Raw genomic sequence first — 22,973 nt, 5'->3', positions numbered from 1 at the left:
ACTATGTACATAATCATCTTAAGCATTCAAAAGTTTGGTGAAAACATAATAAACAAAATTAAATTAGAAGTAGAAAACAGTCTATTTAGTACTTTCTAGTTCACCAAAGGGAAAAACTTGTGTATGTGAGTAAGCTCCAATTTTACACATCCTTTTCTTTTGAAAACATTCGTTTTACATCTTCGTACATTTATGTCTAAATTTATTTTTAATTTACAAACAGTAAAATTCACTTTTCTTGGTGTATCTAGTTCTGTGAGTTTTAGTGCATGTGTAGATCTTTGTAACTACTACCATAATCACAATATAGAACAATTCCATCACACCATCCACAAATTCGCTCATGCTGCCCCTCTATGGTCAAACCCTCCCCCAACCCTAGTCCCTAAACAACTCATTTGTTCTCCATTGCAATAGTTTTGCCTTCTACAGAATGTCATATAGGTGGGATAATACACCATGTAACCTTTCAAAATTAGTTTCTTCATTTGTATAATGCATTTTAAATTCTACTTATCAATAATTTGCTCTCTCTTATTTCTGAGTAGTATTCTACTGTATGGATGTATCACAGTTTAACCATTTACTCACTGAAGGATGTTGGGTTGCTTGGTGACTATGATTAATAGTACTATAAACATCTGGGCACAGGTCTGTGTGAAAACGTTAAGTCTTTATTTCTCCAGAGTAAACACCTAGAAGTGGACTGCTGAGTCATCTGGTTAACATAGGGTTAACTCTGTAACCCTATGTTATCCGGTTAACATAGGGTTAACTCTGTTCTCCAGAGTGGCTCTGCCATTTTAGATTCCCCCCAGCAATATATGAGATTTCTGGTTGCTCTACATCCTTGCCAACACTTGGTACTGTCAGTTCTAAAAATTATTTTGATTTTGGACATTCTAATAGGTGTGTAGTGGTATCTCACTATGATTTTGTATTTCTTTAATGACTAATGCTGTTGAGCATGTTTTTGTGTGCTCGTTTGTCATCCATGTATCTCTTTGGTGAAGTGTCTGTTCACATCTTTTGCCCAGTTTCTTATTGGGTTGTTTGTTTTCTTATTGTTTTGAGAATTCTTTACACATTCTAGATACAAGTCCTTTGTTGATAAATGATTTGCAAATAATGTTTATCTATCTATGGCTTCTCTCCATTCTCTGAAGACTGTTTTTCACTGAGCAAGAGTTTTTCATTTTGATAAAATCTAATTTATCAATTTTGTCTTTTCTAGACTGTGCCTTGGTATTATATCCATAAGATGTCATTGCCTAATCCAAGGTCATAAAGATTTTCTCCTGTTTTCTTCCAAAAGCTTATAATTGTACATTAGATTTTAGCCTATGGTCTATTTTGAGTTCATTTTTGTTTAAGCTGTGAGATGTAAGTTGAGGTTCATTTTTTTAACATACGTACTTCCAACTGTTCCCACACCATTTGTGGAGAGGACTATCCTTCTTCACTGAATTGTGTTTTTACCTTTGTCAAAAATCAACAGACCATGTTTCTGTGGGTCAGTTTTTGGACTCTATTCTCTGTTTCCTTGATGTATGTGTCTATCCTTTTGTCAATACAACATTGTCTTGATTACAATAGCTATACTGTTAAGTCTTAAAATTAGGAAGTGGGAGTCCATGAATTCTGTTCTTCCTTTTCAAAACTGTTTTGGCTGTAGTGTTTTATTTGTCCTTCCATATAAATTTTAGGATCAACTTCTCTTTATGTATCAAAAATCATCCTGGGACTTTTAAATTTAGATTGTGTTAATATAGATTGCTTATAGATCAATTATGGGAAAACTAACATCTGAATTACATTAAGGATTCCAAGTATAGTGAGACATAGTATGACTCTCCATTACTCATAGTCTTTGATTACTGTAATCAGTGTTTTATAGTTTTCAGCATGTGGAACCTGAACATATTTTATTATCTTCATCCTGCTATCAAGCCTATCCCAGTTATTATTTTTGTTATTGTATTTTTTCAGTACTAAAATTTCCAGAAATACTTTCATTTCTTTGCTCCAATGTCTTTCTATTCATTTTAAGAGTGTTCTTCTTTATGTCATGGAGCATAGTTACAATATCTGCTTTAAAGTCTTTGACACAAATTTCAATATCTGAGTCACCTTGGGATTAGAGTCTGTTTATTGTTTTTCCTTTCTTTTCTCTTTCTCTCTCACACAGGAGATCATAGAGTACTTGACTTTCTCTTATTTCGCTTAGCATAATGTCCTTGAGGTCCATCCATGTTGTTGCAAGTGGCAAGATTTCACTCTTTTTTATGGCTGAGTAATATTCCTGTGTGTGTGTGTGTGTATGCCACAATTTCTTTATCCATTCATCCAACGATGGACACTTGAGTTGTTTCCATATCTTGGCTGTTGTATGGAATATGTAAATAATGCTGCAATGACATGGGGGTGCAGATATTTTTTGAGTTAGTGTTTTTGTTTTCTTTGGGTAAATACTCAAAAGTGGAATTGCTGGATCATGGTAGTTCCACTTTGAATTTTTTGAGGAACCTCCAAACTGTTTTCCATAGTGGCTGCACCAATTTACATCCACCAACAGTACACGAGGGTTCCCTTTCCTCCACATCCTCACCAACACTTATTTCTAGTCTTTTTGATACTAGTCTTTCTCACAGGTGGGAGGTGATACCTCATTGTGGTTTGATTTGCATTTCCTTGATGGTTAATGATATAGAGCATCTTTTCATTTACCTGTTGACTATTTGTATGTCTTCTTTGAAAAATGTCTATTCAGATCTTCTGCCTACTTTTTTTTTTTTTTAATTAATTTATTTATTTTTGGCTGTGTTGGGTCTTCGTTTCTGTGCGAGGGCTTTCTCCAGTTGTGGCGAGCAGGGGCCACTCTTCATCGCGGTGCGCGGGCCTCCCACCGTTGCAGCCTCTCTTGTTGCGGAGCACAGGCTCCAGACACGCAGGCTCAGCAGTTGTGGCTCACGGGCCTAGTCGCTCCGTGGCATGTGGGATCTTCCCAGACCAGGGCTCGAACCCGTATCCCCCGCATTGGCAGGCAGATTCTCAACCACTGCGCCACCGGGGAAGCCCCTGCCTACTTTTTAATTGGATTTTTTTTTTCTTGCTATTGAGTGGTATGCATTCTTCATATATTTTGGATGTTAGCCCATTATCAGATACATGATTTGCAAATATTTTCTCCTATTCAGTAGGCTGCCTTTGCATTTTGTTGATGGTTTCCTTTACTGTGCAGAAGCTTTTTAGTATGATGTAGGCCCACTTGTTTATTTTTGCTTTTGTTCTTTTTGGTATCAGAGTTAAAAAATCATTGCCAAGACCTATGTTAAGGAGCCTACCGCCTATGTTTTCTTCTAGGAGTTTTATAGTTTTCAGTCTTACGTTCAAGTTTGTAATCCATTTTGAGTTAATTTTTGTGTATGGTATAAGAGAGGGGTCCAGTTTCATTCTTTTGTATGTGCCTGTCCAATTTTCCCAACACCATTTATTGAAGAGACTGACCTTCTGTTGTATATTCTTGCCTCCTTTGTTGTAAATTAACTGAACCTATTTGCATGGACTTATTTCTGGGCTCTCTATTCTGTTCCATTGATCTATGTGTCTGTTTTTATGCCAATACCATATATTTTAATTACTATAGCTTTGTAATATAGTTTGAAATCAGGGAGCATGATGCCTCCAGCTTTGTTCTTCTTTCTCAAGACTGCTTTGGCTATTTGGGGTCTTTTGTGATTCCATAAAAATTGCAGGATTGTCTATTTGTGTGAAAAACGTCATTGGAATTTTGATATCTCTGAGATTACACTGAATCTGTACGCTGCTTTGGATAGTATGGACATTTTACTAATATTAATTTTTTCAGTGCATGAGCACAGAATTAACAATTCCATTTACAACTGCATCAAAAAGAATAAAATATGTAGAAATAAATTTAAACAAGGAGGTCAAAGACCTGTATATTGAAAACAACAAGACAGTAATGAAAGAAACTGAAGATGAAACAAATAAATGGAAAGGTATTTCATGGCAATCTTTTTTCTATTGCAAAAGAAGAGAACTTTCAACTTAACCTAATGTCTAAAATGTACCAATGTGATTGTTATTTCAATATTTCTCAAAGTGAATTCATTTTAAAAGATGGTTAAACAAAATATTATTACCATGATATATAGAAAGCTTGTCTCATAAGAACTGTCAGGCAGTGATTAACTCCATTTTATCTTAAAATAGATCCAAACACCACAGTCAAACATCAAGTTAAACTTTTTACACATACCTAGGATGATTAACAATGGCTATTGCCACGTTTCTCAAATTCTTTTACATGATGGTAGAAAATTTACACTTCATAAAAGCAGTTTCTTTGTCTCCACCTTTTGAACAACAAGGTCAAGTCTGTGTGCAAGTGTATATACTAATGAGTAGGTACTCATGAAAAGAGTTAAAGGCGTGATTCTGACTCACTCAAGGAGCTCCAACGTGATGGTTCCTTTGGGTTCTGCTTCTACACTCTTCCCCCAGAACTTCAGTTTGGGATAGACTGAGCCATGAAAGATGAAATCATTGTTTAATCCTTCAGCATGAAATGCACTAATGGGTGGGTGATGGCTGACCTGCTCAGAGATGAGTCTGAAACCAAGGTCATCTCTTAAGATTTAAAAAACAAACAAACAAACAAAAAAAGGTAGTGTTATACAATAAACTGTTATCACAGAATGTATACATTACTGTCATTTCAGTGAAAAAGCAATGTTAAAGTATTAAGGAAATGGATTTGACGAAGTAAACAATCCTTTGTTATCATCCTGATGGAAGGACAACACACGAGCAATTGCACATATGCAACCCAAACAACTAAAACCAATGTTATTATAAACCTAGCTACTTAAACACATTAAAATAAAGAACACCCACATGAATTTGGGTGATTTTCATGAATTGACAATATTAGCCATGTAAATTTAAAACTTATCATTCCATTTATATTAAGATCAAAGAATCTAATGTATCTCCTTTACAAACATCTAGGGAATAAATGAGATCAAAACTTGTGGAGGGAAGAGAATGATTCAGAAAAACTAAAGCCAAATGAATTCCCTAACTGTGTGTAAAGAAGCAAGCTACAGCAGGAAATGCAGCTCTAGATACATTCACTGCCTGTATGCCAACAGTGTAAGTTTATGCTAATATATTTTTTTATATGGTTATTAAAAAAACCTAATCATGCCTTATGGTCTACATAAGGAGAAAGGATGATAACTAATCCCACAAGATCAGGAATACTGAAATCCTTGTAATGGTTCATTTTATGTATGTTTTCATATTTTTGACATAATTTCTAAAATAATAAATATCATAGAAACAAACAAAATTGTTAACTTTCTTCAGTCATACAAAATGTTGGTAAATGCTCAAAAAATATACATTTTCATTTGAAGAGCTATATAAATCATGCAAATTCAACTATCCACCTGGAATAGTGTGAAAGATCTTACCGAACTAATTCATAAGTCTCTCCCAGAAGTGGGTTGAAAGGCTTTCCAGTACGTTCCCACTGAGAAGCAACAGCAGATACAGCAAATGCAGCTACACACTGTGGGACAGAGCATTAGGAGAAGTTAAAAATAGCCTCGCTGGCTCCTCATTCTTTCAGGAACTGAAATTCTGCTGAAAATAGTAATTTACAAAATGATTTTGAGGAGTTTAATTACTTTGTATTTTTAACATGGCTTAATACGCAAACTAATAAGCAAACGCGGATATTCAGAATGAAAATTACTGAGACTCTTCCTATAGATCATCCCAACTGTGGGTTTTATAACACCCTGACAGTGCTACAAATTCTCTCAAGGACTTTTAAAAAACTCTCAAATCCTAAATTACTCTTAATTCCTTTAAAATTTCTAAAAAGTACATCACTTTTAGGATGGGGCGAAGAGATAAAACTAAACAAATTGGTATCAAGTCCAATGAGGTTGGGAAAAGCTGATATATATAAATGAAAGCACAGAAAGACTCCATTTAGAATGCTATTGCCTTGCTGGAAGGAGAAGAATGCATCTACTATACTCTCCCTGTGTCTAGTCAATCCATATACATCACATGAATGCCTTCTCTTCAGAGGAAAATAAAAAAGTGCAATTCCTTGTTGTCCTTTGTTTTAACCTATAGTAGTATGTGTATATTTATATACACACATAAGCATAAATACACATATTTATCTGTGTATGTGTTTATCTATTCCTTCTTGGAAACACTGAGAAAGTCTGAAAGAAAGGTTGAATGTTTTTACCCTAACACAATGCTACCTTCTAAAACAAAGACTCAGAAACAGCTCACCAACATCCAGGTTTGGTTTTGGACCACGTGCTGCTTCTCCTGCAATTCTCGTTGGTCCTTCCACTATGGTGGCACTCTGACTAGAGGGTGGCGGGGAAGGAACACAGACGACTCTCCAAACATGCTGACTACGTAATAATAACATTTGCTAACCTCACACTGCACTTAACATGAATTCTGTGTATATGTGTTTGGGGTGGGGGGAGGGGAGAAGGTGGCAGAGAAGACTTCCTAAGACTTAAACCTTTCCCAGTGCTTGCTTGACACATACCTGCATCCTTTCCACAGGATCAGCAAATGAACTGGCCTTGTGGATGAGGTACGTATGCTCCATATATTCAGTGAGTCGCTGGAGGAAGCTCAAAGGCTCGTTAAATATAACTGGCATGGTGATCTTGGAGAGTTCCTATTTAACAAGAAAATGGAAACTGTGATGTCCAACATACACAGCAAACTTACATGCTGCTGTCTCTACATAACATGTTCCTGGAAAGGAAGTCACAGAAAACAGCAAATTTAATTAGTATCAGTTCAATTTCATAAATCTTCCCAGAGCATCTAACGATGTGGAGTATATTGTTCTAGGCCTTGAAGGAAATACAAAGACTACCCAAACATTCTCCTTGGTTTCGAGGAGCTTGCAATCTACTGGTGAGCAGTGAGATGATGACTATTAATAAGTCTGCCTCAGATCAAAATTAGGAAATGGCATATAAAGGTCATGGGGACACAAAGACCAAAAATCTTCATAGTGGGCTGAGGAGCAACCACATATACCATTTTTGTGGATAATTTTTCAAAGGAATTTCAGACTGTTTTTGACTGACAACATTGAGGTTTTCTGAGAACACTGATCTATTATACATTGTGAACTGGGGTACTAGAAGGCTATTGTGTATTTCACAGGATAGGTTTTAAATTCTATCTGCTAGAATGACACAATCACAGTAGACTTCCAAAAATAATTTAATGATTGGGCAGGGGTCCTCTGACCTGAATTGCAACCTTTCAACTCTGCTTACCATATCCTGCCAGCAAACAGTCTCACCATGAGATCTTTAACAAATTCATTAGGTAACAAACTTATCTTGGTTTTCTCTGGAATAGTCTGATGATCTTTCCAACCTTCCACCTACTATTATTTACCTTTCCCGTGAGAATCACATCTTTCATGAAGCCTGCTGACTAAAGTCATGATCATGTGAACAATCCCAAGGTGCCATTGAGGTTGAATGCCACCTGTCTCGGCTCTGACTTTCCCCCTCTAAACATCCACATTCTTACAGATATGCACAATTAAAAATAAAGTAACCTTCACAAAACTACTATCGGAATGCATAAAAAAAAAGCTGATTCATTACCATAAAATACTGCAGAACACAGACAGGCATGTAGCAGCTCAATGTAATGAAAAGAAATGGTAGGTTTATTGCTGCCTCACTGGGAAGACAAAGGAGAATGGGAAATGTATAAGGAGATGAAGAAAAGAAGGCTTTACTATATACACCCTGAGATCTCAGTAAATGCAAAAATTCACTGCTGGGGCCAAGTCAAGAAAGCTGGGACTGCCAAGGCTTTTCTTAATTGAGATATCTTAGACTCTCTTTCTTCTACTTAAAAATACCTTCATGAGTTTTTTCTTCAAAAAAACCACAAAAACTAATAGAGGAATATGTAATTTTCAGTCATGGAAGTAAAGACATGAAAATGCTCCTCTCCTCAGAGGCAAAGCACCTCCAACAGTTTGGGATACAATGCTGGGTATTTACACACACATGTGTGTACACACATATATCTTATTGGATTTTTTTAATGCATGGGATCTGCTCTATGTATTGGCTCATCACTTGCCCTTTTTTGCTGTTCCTGTGTTCAGAGGTCTTACATACATGTACATTACATCACCGAGTCCATCAAGTTCTTTGTAATTGCTGCACTGCGCAGTGGTAAGATGTCAGAATCAGACTGAGTTCCACTGCAGGCTTTCTCATTTACTAGATGTGTGACTCTGGCCAAGTTAAACTCTGCCAGTTTCCTTATCAATAACATGGCACTAATATAACAGTGTATATAACATAATCTACTACAAAGCATTGTTATAAGACTAATATTTGCAAAACACTTAGACCAGTTCTGGGCACATTAGTAAATGCTATATGTATTTGTTAAATTTTTTTTTTTAAAGTCTATCTATAGATATACCATAAACTATTTAACCTTCTCCTTTAGAACATGAACAAATATGGTTTTAAAGTAAATTTCTGTAAGTGGGATTTCTGGGTCAAAGGTGTGTGCTCATTGAAAATTTTTACAGTTACTACCAAGCTGAATGCCTTCAACCCTTCAACCCTTTATCAATTTGTACTCCTACCAATGCTTCTGGGAAGTCAGATTTTCTTTTAACATCAAAGGCAAGGGCACTACTTCCAATCTGTTCATTCAATCATGTTCACTTTCTTTACACAACTATTTAATTCAAGAATAGTCAAATGTTGTAATGGTGCTGGGTAGTTCATGTATAACTCTAGAACGAAGATTAAAAGACATAAGTATTAAAAGTAACTATAACTATGATAATTTGTTAATGGATACACAATGTAAAAAGATGTAAATTGTGACACCAAAAACATAAAATGGCAGGGAGTGTACAAATGTAGAGCTTTTGTATGTGTTTGAAGTTAATTTGTTATCAGCTTAAAATAGACTGTTAAAACTATAAGATGTTTTACATAAACCTCATGGCAACTACAAAGCAAAAAACCTATAGTAGATACACAAAAGATAAAGAAAAAGAAATTTAAGCATACCAACTACAGAAAATCATCAAATTCACAAAGGAAGAGAGGAAGAGGAAAGGAACAAAGGAATTACAGAAAACAATGAACAAAAGAGCAATAGTGAAACCACATCTATCAGTAATTACTTTGAATGCAAATGGACTACATTATCCAACCAAAAGACACAGAGTGGCTGAATGAAAAAACAGAAAACACCAAGACCCAACTATGCTGACTACAAGAAATTCACTGCAACTCTAAGGACATACACAGATAGAAAGTGAGAGGACAGAAAAAGATATTCCATGCAAATGGAAACAAAAAGAAAGCAGGGGTAGTTATACTTCTATTAGACAAAACAGATTTTAAGCCAAAGAATGTAACAAGACACAAAGAAGGTCATAATATAATGTAAAGGGGTCAATTCATCAAGACGATATAACAATTATAAATATTTATGCACCCAAAATAAGGACACCTAAAAGCAAATATTAACAGATCTTAAAAGAGAAATAGACAGCAATACAAGAAAAGCAGGGGATTTCAATTCTCTACTTTCAACAAGGGACAGACATCCAGACAGAAAATCTTAGTAAGGAAACAATGGGTTTAAACAACATGTTAGACCAACAGACCTAAGAGACATATACAGAACATTCCGTGCAATAACAGAATACACAATTCTTCTCAAGTGTATATGGAACACTCTCCAGGATAGACTATATATTAGGCCACAAAACAAGACAATAAATTTAAAAATAGTGAAATCATATCAAGCATCTTTTCTAACCACAATGGTATACAATTAGAAATAAACTACAAAAAGAAAACTGGGAAATTCACAAATACACGAAAAGTAAACATGCTATTAAACAACCAATAGGTCAAAGAAGAAATCAAAAAATATCTTGAGACAAATGAAAATGGAAATACAACATACAAAACTTACAGGATGCAGCAAAAAAAGCTCTAAGAAAGAAGTTCATGGCAATAAACACACTAAGAAACAAGATCTCAAACAGCCTAACTTTATACCTCAAGGAATTAGAAGAAGTCCAAAATTAGTAAAGGAAGGGTAACAAAGATCAGAGTGGAAAGAAATGAAACAGAGACTAAAAAGATAAATGCAACTAAGAGCTGGTTTTTAAAAAAAAAGAAAGATAAAATAGACAAATCTTTAACTATACTCACCAAGAAAAAGAGAGAGAGGACTCAAATAAGTAAAATTATAAATGACAGAGAAGATACTACAACTGATGCACAAAGGATCATGAGAATGCTGTGAACAATTATATGCTAACAAATTGGACAATCTAGAAGAAATGGATAAATTCCTAGAAACATACAACCTACCAAAATTGAATCATGAAGAAACAGAAAATCTGAACTGATCAATTCCTAGTAAGGAGATTGAAGCAGTAATCAAACACCTGCCAACAAACAAAAATCCAAGACCAGATATCTTTACTTGTGAATTCTGCCAGACATTTAAAGAAGCATGAATACTGATCCTTCTCAAACTATTCAAAAAAACAGAAGAGGAGGGAACACTTCCAAACTCACTTTACAAGGTCAGCATTATCCTGACACCAAAACCAAAGACAAAACCAGATAAAAGAAAATTATAGGCCAATATCTCTGATGAACACAGATGCAAAAGTCAAGAAAATATTAGCAAACTGAACTCAACAATACATTTAAAGGGTCATACACCATGATCAAGTGGGTTTTATTCCGGGTAAGCAGGATGGTTCAATACAAGCCAATCAATAAATGTGATATATGACATTAATAAAATGATGGATAATCTCAATAGATGCAGAAAAAGCATTTGACAAAATTCAACATCCTTTCATGATAATAACTCTCAACAAAGTAGGTATAGAGGAAGCATACCTCAACATAATAAAGGCCATATATGACAAGCCCACAGCTAACATCATACTCAGTGGTGAAAAGCTGAACACTCTTCCTACAAGAACAGAAATAAGACAAGGATGCCCACTCTCACCACTTTTATTCAACATAGTACTGAAGTTCTAGCCAGCGTAATCATGCAAGAAAAAGAAATAAAAGGCGTCCAAATCAAGAAGGAAGAAGTAAGATTATCTCTATTTGCAGATGCCATTATGTTATATGTAGAAAACCCTAAAGACTCCACCAAAACACAATTAGAACTAATACATGAATTCAGTAAAGGTGCACGGGACAAAATCAACATACAAACATCAGCTGTGTTTCAATTCACCAACAACAAACTATCAGAAAGAAAAATTAAAACAATCCCATTTCCAATTATCATCAAAAAGAATAAAATAGTTAGGAATAAAATTAACCAAGGAGGTGAAAGAGCTGTACACTGAAAACTGTAAGACATTAATGAAAGAAATTGCAGAAGACACGAATAAGTAGACAGATATTCTGCACTCATGATTACAAAAGTTGTTAAAATGTCCAAACTACCCAAAGTGATCTAAAGATTCAATGCAATCCTTATCAAAATTCCAATGGCATTTTTCACAGATATAGTAAAAACAATCCTGAAATTTGTATGGAACCACAAAAGACCATGAATAGCCAATGCAATCTTGAGAAAGAAGAACAAAGCAGGAGGTATCATGCTCCCAGATTTCAAACTGTATTACAGAGATATAGTAATCAAAACAGTACAGAATTGGCATAGAAATAGACAGGCAGATGAATGGAATAGAATAGAGAGCCCAGAAATAAATCCATGCATTTATGGTCAATTAATTTTTGCTAAAGGAGCCGAGAATATACAATGGAAACAATCTAAGTGTCCGTCAATGGATGAATGGATCAAGAAAATGTGGGTGTGTGTGCACGCATATGTCTATGTGTGTATATATATACACACGCACACAAATATATACATACACACACACACACACGATATTACTTGGCCTTACAAAAGGCCATTTGTGGCAACATGGATGAACCTGGAGGGCCTTATGCTAAGTGAAATAAACCAGGTAGACAAACACTGCATGGTATGGTATCACACATATGCAAACCTTCAAAAAAAAAAAAAGTTGAACCAATAAAAACACAGTAGAAAGTCGCTGCCAGGGGCTTCAGGGTGGGGAAAATAGGGAGAAGTTGGTAACAGGGTATACACTTTCAGTTATAATATGAATAAGGTCTGACGATCTACTGTATAACATGGTGACATGACTACAATTGATAACACTGTTTTGTATAGATGAAATTTGTTAAGCGAGTAGAACTTAAATGTTCTCACCAAAAAAAGGATACATATGTGAGGTGCTGGATGTGTTAATTAACTTGATGGGGGGAATCCTTTCACAATGTATACATATATCCAATCATCTTGATGTAGACTTTAAATATTTGTCAATTATATCTCAAAAAAAAAAAATCCACCAAGATTGTCTCTCTAAAGCAACTTGGCTATATAGAATATGCATATAGAAATAAAATTGTTTCAAAATAGCTTTTAAAAAAATTTTAATTTAGCACCTACTAGGTGCCAGGCACTGTTTTAGACACTGGATTAAAAGTCTCATTATAGCCAATTCTGACCTGGAATGCCCTACTCTCTTCCCTTAACTCTTGTATCCCCTCTCCGGTAGGATTTCAAGAGAGTTCAAGTCTCTCCTCCTCGACTATTCCAGTACTCATTGATTTCTCGCCTCTTCCAGCTCCTGGAGCACCAGAATCTGTATCGCACAATTTAGCATCTGATCACAGATTATACAGCCTGCTGCTATGTCAGGAGTACTAACCAGCTTATCTTGCTAACTACACAGTAATACAATTCCTGAGGGGAGGGATAATATCTTATACTCCGCCTGCATCCTCATCACCTCAGGGAGAGCAGAGCACATTGCAGGGACCCCTGCCCTATGTGCTCCTGTATGTTTCCACTGCCCCGAGTTTACTCCTATTTGGGCATTTATCACAGTGCACTAGACTCTCCTGACTCTTTCACTGGAATACAAACTCCCTGAAGTCAGAACCCTCTTGTTTAATGATGCACATAGTTCACATAGCAAAATGAGTAAAAAAGTAGGTTACAAAGCAACATGTTCAAAAATATTTTAATTTTGTAAAATACATGTTTTATAGACAAATATTAGAAGGTAGCAGCACCAAAAAGTTAACAGTGGTTGACTCTAGGAGTTGGTAGTCCAGGTAATCTAACACTTTCAGCCTGGCAAAAGGTAGGGATGGGGAAGCTGACAACACTGCACTGCAGAAAGTGGACCACCTTACGACGTACACGCTGACATTATGCTCATCATAAAACAGACAAGAGAAAAGCACGATGGGAAAAGAGAACAACAAAATATACTCAGGTTAGTCCAGTCCTGGATTCCAGAGACAGTAGAGTGTTGTGGTTAAAGGAGTGCCTTCTGAACAGAAGGCACAGAGTAGGGAGGTGGGGAGTTGTTGTTTAAGGGGCGCAGAACGTCAGTTCCACGAGATGAAAAGAGTTACATGGGTGGTAACGGCAGCATAATGTGAATGTACAAACGCCACTGAACTGCACGCTTAAAAATGGTTAAAATGGTAAATACTGTGTTCTGTGTTTTACCACAATTGAAAAATAAAAGAATGGGCTCTGAGAGCACACGCCCCTTGCTACCTGATGTTTGCATCACTGTGAGTCCCTCACCTCTCCGCCAAATGGGGGCTTCATTATGTACCTCACAGGGCCTGTCAGGATTAATTAGTTCACACAAAACACTCAGAACAGACATACGTTAAGTGAGCAATAAATGTTAGCTATGATCATTACTATTAATAGTACATTCAAGATTGCCAAGTCCTCCAAGGCCGTGTAGAGGCAAGGCGGCTTTGAAGGCTGGGATACCTCATCCTGTCGCCTGGGCAGCCGAGCTGCAGAGAAGGCACTCAGATGGCAGCGTGGCTTGAGTTCCAACCTTAAAAGGTGAAGAAGTGAGGGAAGGACACCTGTTCCCCCCGGAGCCCCAGCCAGAAGGCATCGCGTAGTCCCCGCTGCTGAGGCTCTCGCTGCTGGCTGGCTGTCCCGTCCAATCGCCAAGATGACAGGGGTTCACCAGGGTGGCAACATGAGCCCTGGCCCGTGACAGTATGTGACGTAAATGATGCCATTTCTGGCTCTGCTCTCGTTTTCTACATTTTGCTTTGTCATGCACAACAGCAGGGTGAGATTTATTTTAAAGGAATTTAAAGGATTTATTCATTAAAGGAATGAAGAACTTTACATAAGTTTGATTCTGAACTTTTTTCCCTAAAAAATACTAGACTGACTATTAAACACTCACTGAGGGAATAAGAGACATGCTGGGGGGTGACAAGGCGTTTGGCGCTTCTGTCATTACGGCGGCTTAGATGGGAATCCAGGCCTAGGGACTTAATCTTTCATCTCTATAGCGACGCTGTATACGTTGCCATACCCTCACATGATCTCCCTGAGAAAATATGCAAGCAAGAATGGGACAGTCACGTTGTCCACTAGCCATTGGCTGCTCACCACCAGTTGGCTAGACTTCATATGAGTCAGCAAGTCAATGAAATAGTGGTTTGTCAACTCTGGAAACCAAGGTACAAAGGACATGGTTTTATCACCCATTCAATGGGCAGACTACTTTTTAATCATTTGAAAAGCTCCCAAAATTCTGAAAGGGTCTTTAAATCCAATTTTATAATCTAGAACCTTCCTGCTTCTTTTAGTAACTCAGAATGTAAGCATTCAAGGAAATGAAAAGGCACATTTGTGGCCCAGGTAATAGACACAGAGTGGAAGGGACAGAAAAAGGCCTGAGGTAACATATACACATAGATCCAGATGGCCATAAAAACCACCTTGACTGCACAGAAGAGTCTAACATGCTATTAAAATACAGCAATGGACTTGCAATTTTTTGCCTCTGTTAGTCTGTACAATTATTGATATTTCAATTGTTAAAATCTACAGTTCCCTGGATATGTAATGAAAAAACTCAGTGATACAAACTATATTTCATTCCCTCTTGGAAATTCACAGAGACACCGTTTTTACTTACAATACAATGAAGTTTGGTATTGGATTCGTTAGATACTGTATACAACTACTTAGTACTGCATATATTCCAACAATAGGAAAAGCAACAATGTATATTATGAAGGTCAAGTTTCAGGAAGAAACATGAGCTAGAATACTTTTATCACTGAGAGCTTCAGTCAGCTGGAAAAATTAAATATTTATGCCAGGCAATTCTATCTTGTGACCCAGCTAAAAGCAAAGTTTAAATGTATCCATACAAATTAATAGCAACTAATGATGAAACTGAAGAAACTCTTAATTGCAGTTGCTCATCAGCTGACAAACTGAGAAGAAAACAAAGAGAAGGCTGCTTTGTCACTTGAGCACTATATAAACAAACAAGGCCAAGTTTGATCCCCACTGAAGTGGAAAATATCTTATATGTGTAACGCCGAGCACCGTAATGCCCAACTGTGCAAATATTTAAGAGCTGGGTTAGAGAGAGCAGGTCAGCTTCGGTCTTAAGCTAAGTCTGCCGGTGGGCAGGGTCCTTACCCAGGTGTGCGACCCAAGCACTAAGTGGGCTTCTAGGCTCTTCACTGATCGGCAGGCGCTGGCAGCAGCCTTGGCTCTGTGCCTTCTGTGACACCAGCTTGGCACTGGATCCTCCCTCCACAACAGCCCCAAAGATGTAAAACTTTACCCTTCTTACATGTAAGGGCCTTGGAGGGCCAAAGGTCTCTTTCCCATCTTGGGCTACTCAGTCCCTTCCCTCTCCACAAGATGTCTATCATCTATTAGTTTACCATCACATGAGAGGTTCTTGCCATCTGAATACACTGATCATGCCCAAAGCAGTCACACCAAGACCTTGCAAGTCAGCCCTTGGGGACCACTCTGGTCGAGCAGTCTGAACAAGCCTGCTGCTCTGACGTCTTTTGCTGTTGGTTACACCACTGTTCCTCGGCTCTCACAGACCAGCCCCAGAGAACACAACACCCAGAAACAAAGGAACTATGCACAGGAAAGGGGTGTCTGCATGTGAACTGAATGAACCACACTGTGGGCAACTGGGTGCAACCAGTGGTAAAAAAAAAAAAGGGAGAAAAAGACAAGAAAAGCTTTGAGGGAAAAGACAAACAGATATTCCTTTCCTATTCTTCCTGTCTCGTAGCTGAATTTTTTCAGAGTTGGGAGGCCGTGTGAGTCCTCTCGATGGACAACCACTAGGCGGGAATGTGGCAGGACAACTAAGGCGCTGGCTGGAAGCCTGGACCAGGTTCACGGTCTCCCCACTGCAGTCACTCAGGGTACCCCGTGACTGTGGGCAGGGATGGATGCTTTAGGGGAACCGATCTGCAGGTTCTCAGCCTCCACACGCACTCCTGCCTAAGAACCGACAGGCCAAGAACGCACCTGCGTCGGACGTCACGCTGTTGCTGTTCTCCCACGTCTTCTTTTAAAACCACACTTCTTTTACTTGGGGTGCGGGGGAGACACCCCTTACACCATCCTGAATTCTAGTATAGCAGTCTTGCTCTGATGTGTAAAAACCTTCAGGGCACCGAGTGAAGGGAGGTTTAGAAATACAGTACTGGTACAAGGAAGCCTCTTAAATCAAGGCACTGTTGCTCTGCAGGATGGCTCCCCGACTTTCCTGTTTTCGTTAAGGCAAAGACCTGACATCGGAAGCTCTTCCAGTCACCTCTCCCCTGCTGGGATATTCTGATTTCAGATCATTATAGAGCGAGGTGGTAGAGATGACAAATTTTGTTTAACTACTTTGCTTCTTCTGCCTCCTGTCTCTTCAGTCAGTATTTATAATGTACCAGTTTGGGCAAAGCTCCAAATCTTATCTAGAGCTGTATCTGGCTTATATTTAGAATTCAAGAATGGGACAGTTGTCACAGTGACATATACCAACGTGTTTATCTGAGCCCAAAAATAACATCACAGCCCTGACAGTGAGCTGACCCGGGATGCGTCTGGTTGTGAGGTCATGCGGCAGACATTCTGCATCAAGGGAATGCGATGAATCTGAGGTTTTGAGGGAAAACATTTAAAGTGCATGGTAAGATAAAAAGCATTTCATGAAAAAAGATTATATTGGCAAGGTGCGTTTCAGGGAAAATATTTCAGTCTTCCCAACCCCTTCTCAATATTGCAAGGTATATCTGAGTGAGAGGACACAGTTACAGAAACCGAAGTTGAGAGCCCTGGTAAAGCTTCTCCACTCCATTTCCCAGAGACCCAGATGCCCATGACTCCAAAGGAAGGTAACAAGACCTCCTGCAAGTTAGAGTTTTCCAATGTTGTTTCCAATAACACTGAAGGAAGTCCTATTGAGTTGTCAATTTATGGATCATAAAAAATTATTTTTGATGGATAATATATTACCATCTGATTTTTGACATATAGTCAGGAAAAGGTCAAAGAACCGAATGACATTCCTAGATACTAAAAAAGCCACAGAACTCCTACTCCCATCTGTCTATTAATATGAGCAAGGCTTCTTAATCCTTGAATCTATTAAAAAAAAAGAACTGTTACTGAAAATCCTGTCTCATTCTAGCAATGTGTGATATTCATTCTCAGATATCTCAGCCAAAGTGAAAAAATCCTTTTTATGAGTAACATTTTAGCTTTTATGTTATACTTTCATAAATTTTGTAATGTTTGTTATTTTGATCACTCATGTAAGAATAACTTAAAACTTTTAGTATTAAAGTCTTATGGCCATAAAATATAAATTTTTAAATTTTAATTTAAATATGTATTCTTGTGATAGTGAAGTACGATAAGGTAATCAAAATACCTTCAAAGATGAAAAAAATTAGGTTAGGGTAATATTCTATAGTAAATATGGAATGGAAAAAGGAGTTAAAGGAGCAAACTAGAATGATAACGTTTTCAACTCTTATATTCAAGTCTCTATGGAATTTGGTTGCACTGGATACCTTTCTGAATGATAAAACATTTTCACTTTAAATAACTCGGTATTTAAAATATAACAGACCTTCTTCACCCTCTTATAATAATCTAACACTAATATTCTATGACTCCAAGACATTTAGCAGACGTGGTCTCAGGTGCAGGCGCCTACTCAAAATTTGTGCCTGGACGCCTTGCTTGCCTCACCCTGGTGCTGGCCCTGGTTTCCAAAGTCACTAAGTATGGACACCCATGACCTAGCCTCTGGGTGTGTCCTGTTGACAAATCCTAAAGGGATAGGAGAGAAGAGGAGAAAGAAAACAGGGGAAACAGAAGACAATGGGATTATGAGACTAGAGTCCTTTAACAAAAGGACAATGGGAGTAAGGAAATAAGGAACAAAGAATTCAAACTACTAACCAACATCAAGTATTAATTCTGAGATGGGAATCTGTTTGGTAAATGCTTCAATCACAGAGAGATTTAGGATTTAATTCCAGTTATGTATTCATTTCATGTAGTATAACCCAACATTTGGTAACATAATCCTGTCCAAAACAGACTGGGAGAAAAAAGGGTGCCATTAATTTTGGAAATCTAAGTCTCTATATTCATTTTAGAAAAAAGCAAAGTCAAATGTGTATGTATGTGGCAGTGGAGGATGGAGCAAGGTGAGCCCGGCTGGAGAAGGTGCTGCAGGGCACCGAGGCCCAGGATGACAAACGCCTGAAGACACTGACTTTCCTACCTGAGAAAGATGAAGTTATACCTCGACCATACATGGCAGGTAAGCACCTATCATGTGTTCTTAAAAGCCATGTCTTAAGGGATTAATGATACTAAGCCATAAAACTGTATCATCAGAAATAAGGGGCACTGATTTCTGAAAAAGTTGGCACCAGACCCCAGCTGAGTGTAGAACTGGGAGGTTTCCAGCAGGATGCCCACACTCCCCACTCTGATCTCATATGCTCCTCAAGTCGACAGAGACATCATGAAAAGCTACGGTTCAGTATCAGATTTCCTCTGCTACTTTTAAGACTTCTTATTATAAAATCAAGAAACTGGGAATGTGAAGCTATGGGAAAAGTCAGGTGAAGGGTATGTCCATGGCTTCTGTAACTGAGATATACCCACACAGAAAGGCCCTGGAGTGAAGTATTTGGATTATTAAGTGTAATAGAATCATGAAAGTGCAATGGGGGGTTAAAAAATGCCTTCACTTTGAAGTTAACTGTAATAAAATCTATGGATACTAATATCTTCTAATTTTTTAGCTATTTTCCTCGCAGTTGGGGGTAGGAGGAGGCAGATATAAGAGGGGTCGATACCAAAAATTATTTAAAAATTTTTATTCTGGTGATGTTATTTGCATTTCTCTCTCAAGATACACTGCACTTTAAATCTCTACTGTGCTCAACACTCACCCCCTTGGACTGATTCCGCTGCCCATGAGAGGGGAGACATGGTGCCCCGAGAACAATAACTTCCAAATGCCAGATAACTGCCTTTCAATCACATTAATAAATATTAATAATTATTCATCTAGAATGTTAGTCTCATAAAACCTCAGCAGAAAATACTTTCCCAAAATATTACCTCCCCTGCAGCTCTTTCTCTGTGATTTATTCAGAAAGTTCTATAGATACAAGTTTCAAAACATTCCACGGTGCCCTTTCAACCCAAACAGCTCTGCTTTTATTTGCTTTATTTTGTTTATGATTCAGCCTGTCTATTTGCACAAACAGTTCCACACCTAAAAATAAAGGTAAAACCATCCTTCTAGAGAAATAGAGCATCTTTCGAAGTACGACAGGCAGAAGCATGACATTATTTCCCGTCTTTTAAAAGAATGGATAGTTTCCATTTAGACAGAATGCTTGCTTTAGACATTAGTTCTAGACGATTATCAGTCACTAGCCTGAACAAACTCATGACAATACCACTAAATCCGACACCCAGTGAGACAGGAGATAGTAGGTGACAGACTCAAGCAAGAGAAATACAGAAAGCTGTACTTTCCACGATTGCCAAAAAAGACTAAACCACATCTGCAGTTTTCATACCCATTCTGTTGACTCAACAGCTTTAGACAAATGTGGTACCAATTCTACAGTAACTGTGGGTTTCATTCATTAGCAGGTTATAAAATCAATTTAATGAGTTGGAATCAGCATTAATCTAATATAATAGAAAATATTTATTGTAAGGATGAGTATTCTTTTGTGGAACTGGTTTTCATTTTAAACACGCATGCATATGTACATATTTACATACTGGATCTCAATGATAAATATGTTTACTAAGGGCTTGAAAAATATTAACTCTGTAGGATATAATTTTTTGTCCTGAAAATTTCAGTTCTTAAGAGACTAATATGTATAGTTATTTTATTTAAGAATATATATATTTGTCTAGATACATTTGGTTCGTCCTGATGAAACTTAATATAATCAAAATGGAATTAGAGCCGAGGTATTCTGATTCTCAAGTGTGATTAACTGTTGATAATAATGTTGAGCATTAAGCTAAACCACGGTCTGTCCTGTCCATTTTATATAAATTATCTTATTTATCTCTCAATACAGCTATAAGGTACAAATTACTCTCCTAACTTTACTCAGGGAAGCAAGGCAACTGGCCTAGGGTCTCACAGACGGGAGGCGGCAAGGCTGGGATAAAGCCCATTATCCAGCTACAGGATCCTTCTCTCCATACAGTAGGATCAGAAAATATTTGTTTAAAATAAATGTTTCTGGAATTAGCTCCTTGGAAATTACATTTAGGAAGTCTCAGATGACATTACCCCATGTAGAGAAGAGGGGCATTTGAAAAATGCCAACGTGGGCACACCAGCAGCCAAAAGGATTTCAGGCATCAGAATGAAAATGTTTAGAAAGTGACTATACTTCCCAGTACAAGGAAAGTTCTTGGAGTACTCAGGCTGCACATTAAATTGCAAAATTAAGAAACATAATCTCCAGGCAGATTCTTTAGCAGTTCAGGACTCACATGTTTTAAAATTTTCATCATTCTAGTTGGTCAAAGGTCATGCTAGAAGAATTAAGAGAACTTTACTCAGAATCCTAGCCTGACTGTTGTCAGGGTGGTGACACGGATTACTATTTTAAAGGGAATCTAAGGATTTATATAATAGTCAATTTTGCCATCCGTCACCCTCCCCCGCAAAATCAGATCCACCTGCACAGATAACTAAGCTGGGACACATTCCAAATATCTAACATACACCACACTTACAAGGTACAAAGACCAGCTCTGTGCACAGAAGCGTAAGTGGAATTATATTCTATACTGAGGGGACTCTGCTCTTTTCGAGCCTTTCTGGGTAACTCTATAGGGAAATACAAATGTGGAGCATTTTCTTTTTCTACTTTCTTACAATGAAAAGTCACATTAAAGTCATATTAAATGGCATGAAGAGTGGTTCAAATTCTGTGAGGAAAACCTAATATAAGACTTTTCCTAATTTCTGATTCTCAAAAGTTTTCATAAACATTGCTGTGCATCACTTTTATGCCAACATTAGGATTCCCTTCTAAAGGATATGCATGAAACACCTATCAGCTTAATATTATAGAACTGATAGTTAATTTACCATTCCAATACATTTTCTGAGGATGCTCCAGATGCTGAAGTCATTTCTGGAAAACATAGGGGAGGGCAAGCTTGTTCTGAAAAAAAGAAAACAAAAATAAAGACTTAATTTTAATACCACTGGCATTAGGAAAAAAGCTATTGTCAATAATCTGAGAGCCACAGGCATACATGTATAGAGACACCATAAAAACATGCAACATGTACATATGGCCAACAGGTACATGAAAAGATGCTCAATATCACCAGTCATTAGGGAAATGCAAATTAAAACCACAATGAGATATCACCTCACACTTGTTAGAATAGCCAGAAAGACAAGGGATTACAAATGCTGGCGTGAATGTGGAGAAAAGGGAAGGTTGTGCACTGTTGGTGGGATTGTAAGCTGGTACAGCCACTACAGAAAACAGTATGGATGGTCCTCAAAAAATTTAAATTGAACTCCCATATGATCCAGCAATTCCACTTCTGGGAATATATTAAAAGGAAATGAAAATACTAACTTGAAAAGATGTCTGCACCCCCATGTTCACAGCAGCATTATTTACAATAGCCAAGACATGGTGGTATGAAATCAATCATTTAAGAAAATGTGGTATGTGTATCTCTCTCTGTCTCTCAGACTCAGACACACACACACACACACACACACACACACACACACAAGGAATATTATTCAGCCATAAAAAATGAGGAAAACCTACCATTTGCAACAAAACTGATGGATCTTGAAGGCATTATATTAACTGAAATAAGTCAGACAGAGAAAGACAAATACTATATGATCTCACATGTGGAACCAACAACAACAAAAAACCAACATCAAACTCAAAGAAAAAAGATCAGATTTGTGGTTGCCAGAGGTGAGGCTGAAGAGAAAGGGAATTGGACGAAGGTGGTCAAAAGGTACAAACTTTCAATTATAAGATAAATAAGTACTAGGGATGTGATGTACAACATGACTATAGTCAACACTATAAGACGTAAGTAAGATATATACTGTAGTCGTTAAGAAAGTAGATGCTAAGAGTTCTCATTATCAGGAGACAAAAAAATTTTTTTTTTATTTTATCTATATAAGCTGATGGATGTTAGCTAAACCTACTGTGGTGATCATGTCACAATATTGTGAAATGTAATATACATGTAACTCAAACCATCGTGCTGTGCACCTTAAGCTTAGTGATGTATATCAATTATTTCTCAATAAAATTGGAAAAAATGTTCACAGACAGGATAAAATAGGGTCAATCTGGGCTTGTATCCCTATTCACTGCTATTTTGGGCCCTGAAAAGTTCCACAGCAG

General features: G+C 37.4%; 1 protein-coding gene across 7 annotated transcripts in view; it reads right to left on the bottom strand.

Moving 5' to 3' along the window:
* The window catches only part of OSBPL1A (oxysterol binding protein like 1A), a 231,915-nt gene that overhangs the window by 12,351 nt on the left and 196,591 nt on the right, over nt 1-22,973 (bottom strand). For all 7 annotated transcript variants that reach the window (XM_061170288.1, XM_061170290.1, XM_061170289.1 and 4 more), the window contains 4 exons: nt 21,665-21,740; nt 6,617-6,751; nt 5,502-5,599; nt 4,471-4,653 (listed from right to left, as the gene is read on the bottom strand). In XM_061170288.1, the coding sequence (XP_061026271.1) occupies nt 4,471-4,653; nt 5,502-5,599; nt 6,617-6,751; nt 21,665-21,740 (492 nt within the window). The remainder of the gene's footprint in view (nt 1-4,470; nt 4,654-5,501; nt 5,600-6,616; nt 6,752-21,664; nt 21,741-22,973) is intronic.

This window comes from Eubalaena glacialis, chromosome 15, assembly GCF_028564815.1.
Source record: "Eubalaena glacialis isolate mEubGla1 chromosome 15, mEubGla1.1.hap2.+ XY, whole genome shotgun sequence".
In the NCBI taxonomy this organism is placed as follows: domain Eukaryota; kingdom Metazoa; phylum Chordata; class Mammalia; order Artiodactyla; family Balaenidae; genus Eubalaena; species Eubalaena glacialis.
This window is presented reverse-complemented; position numbering and strand designations above follow the sequence as displayed.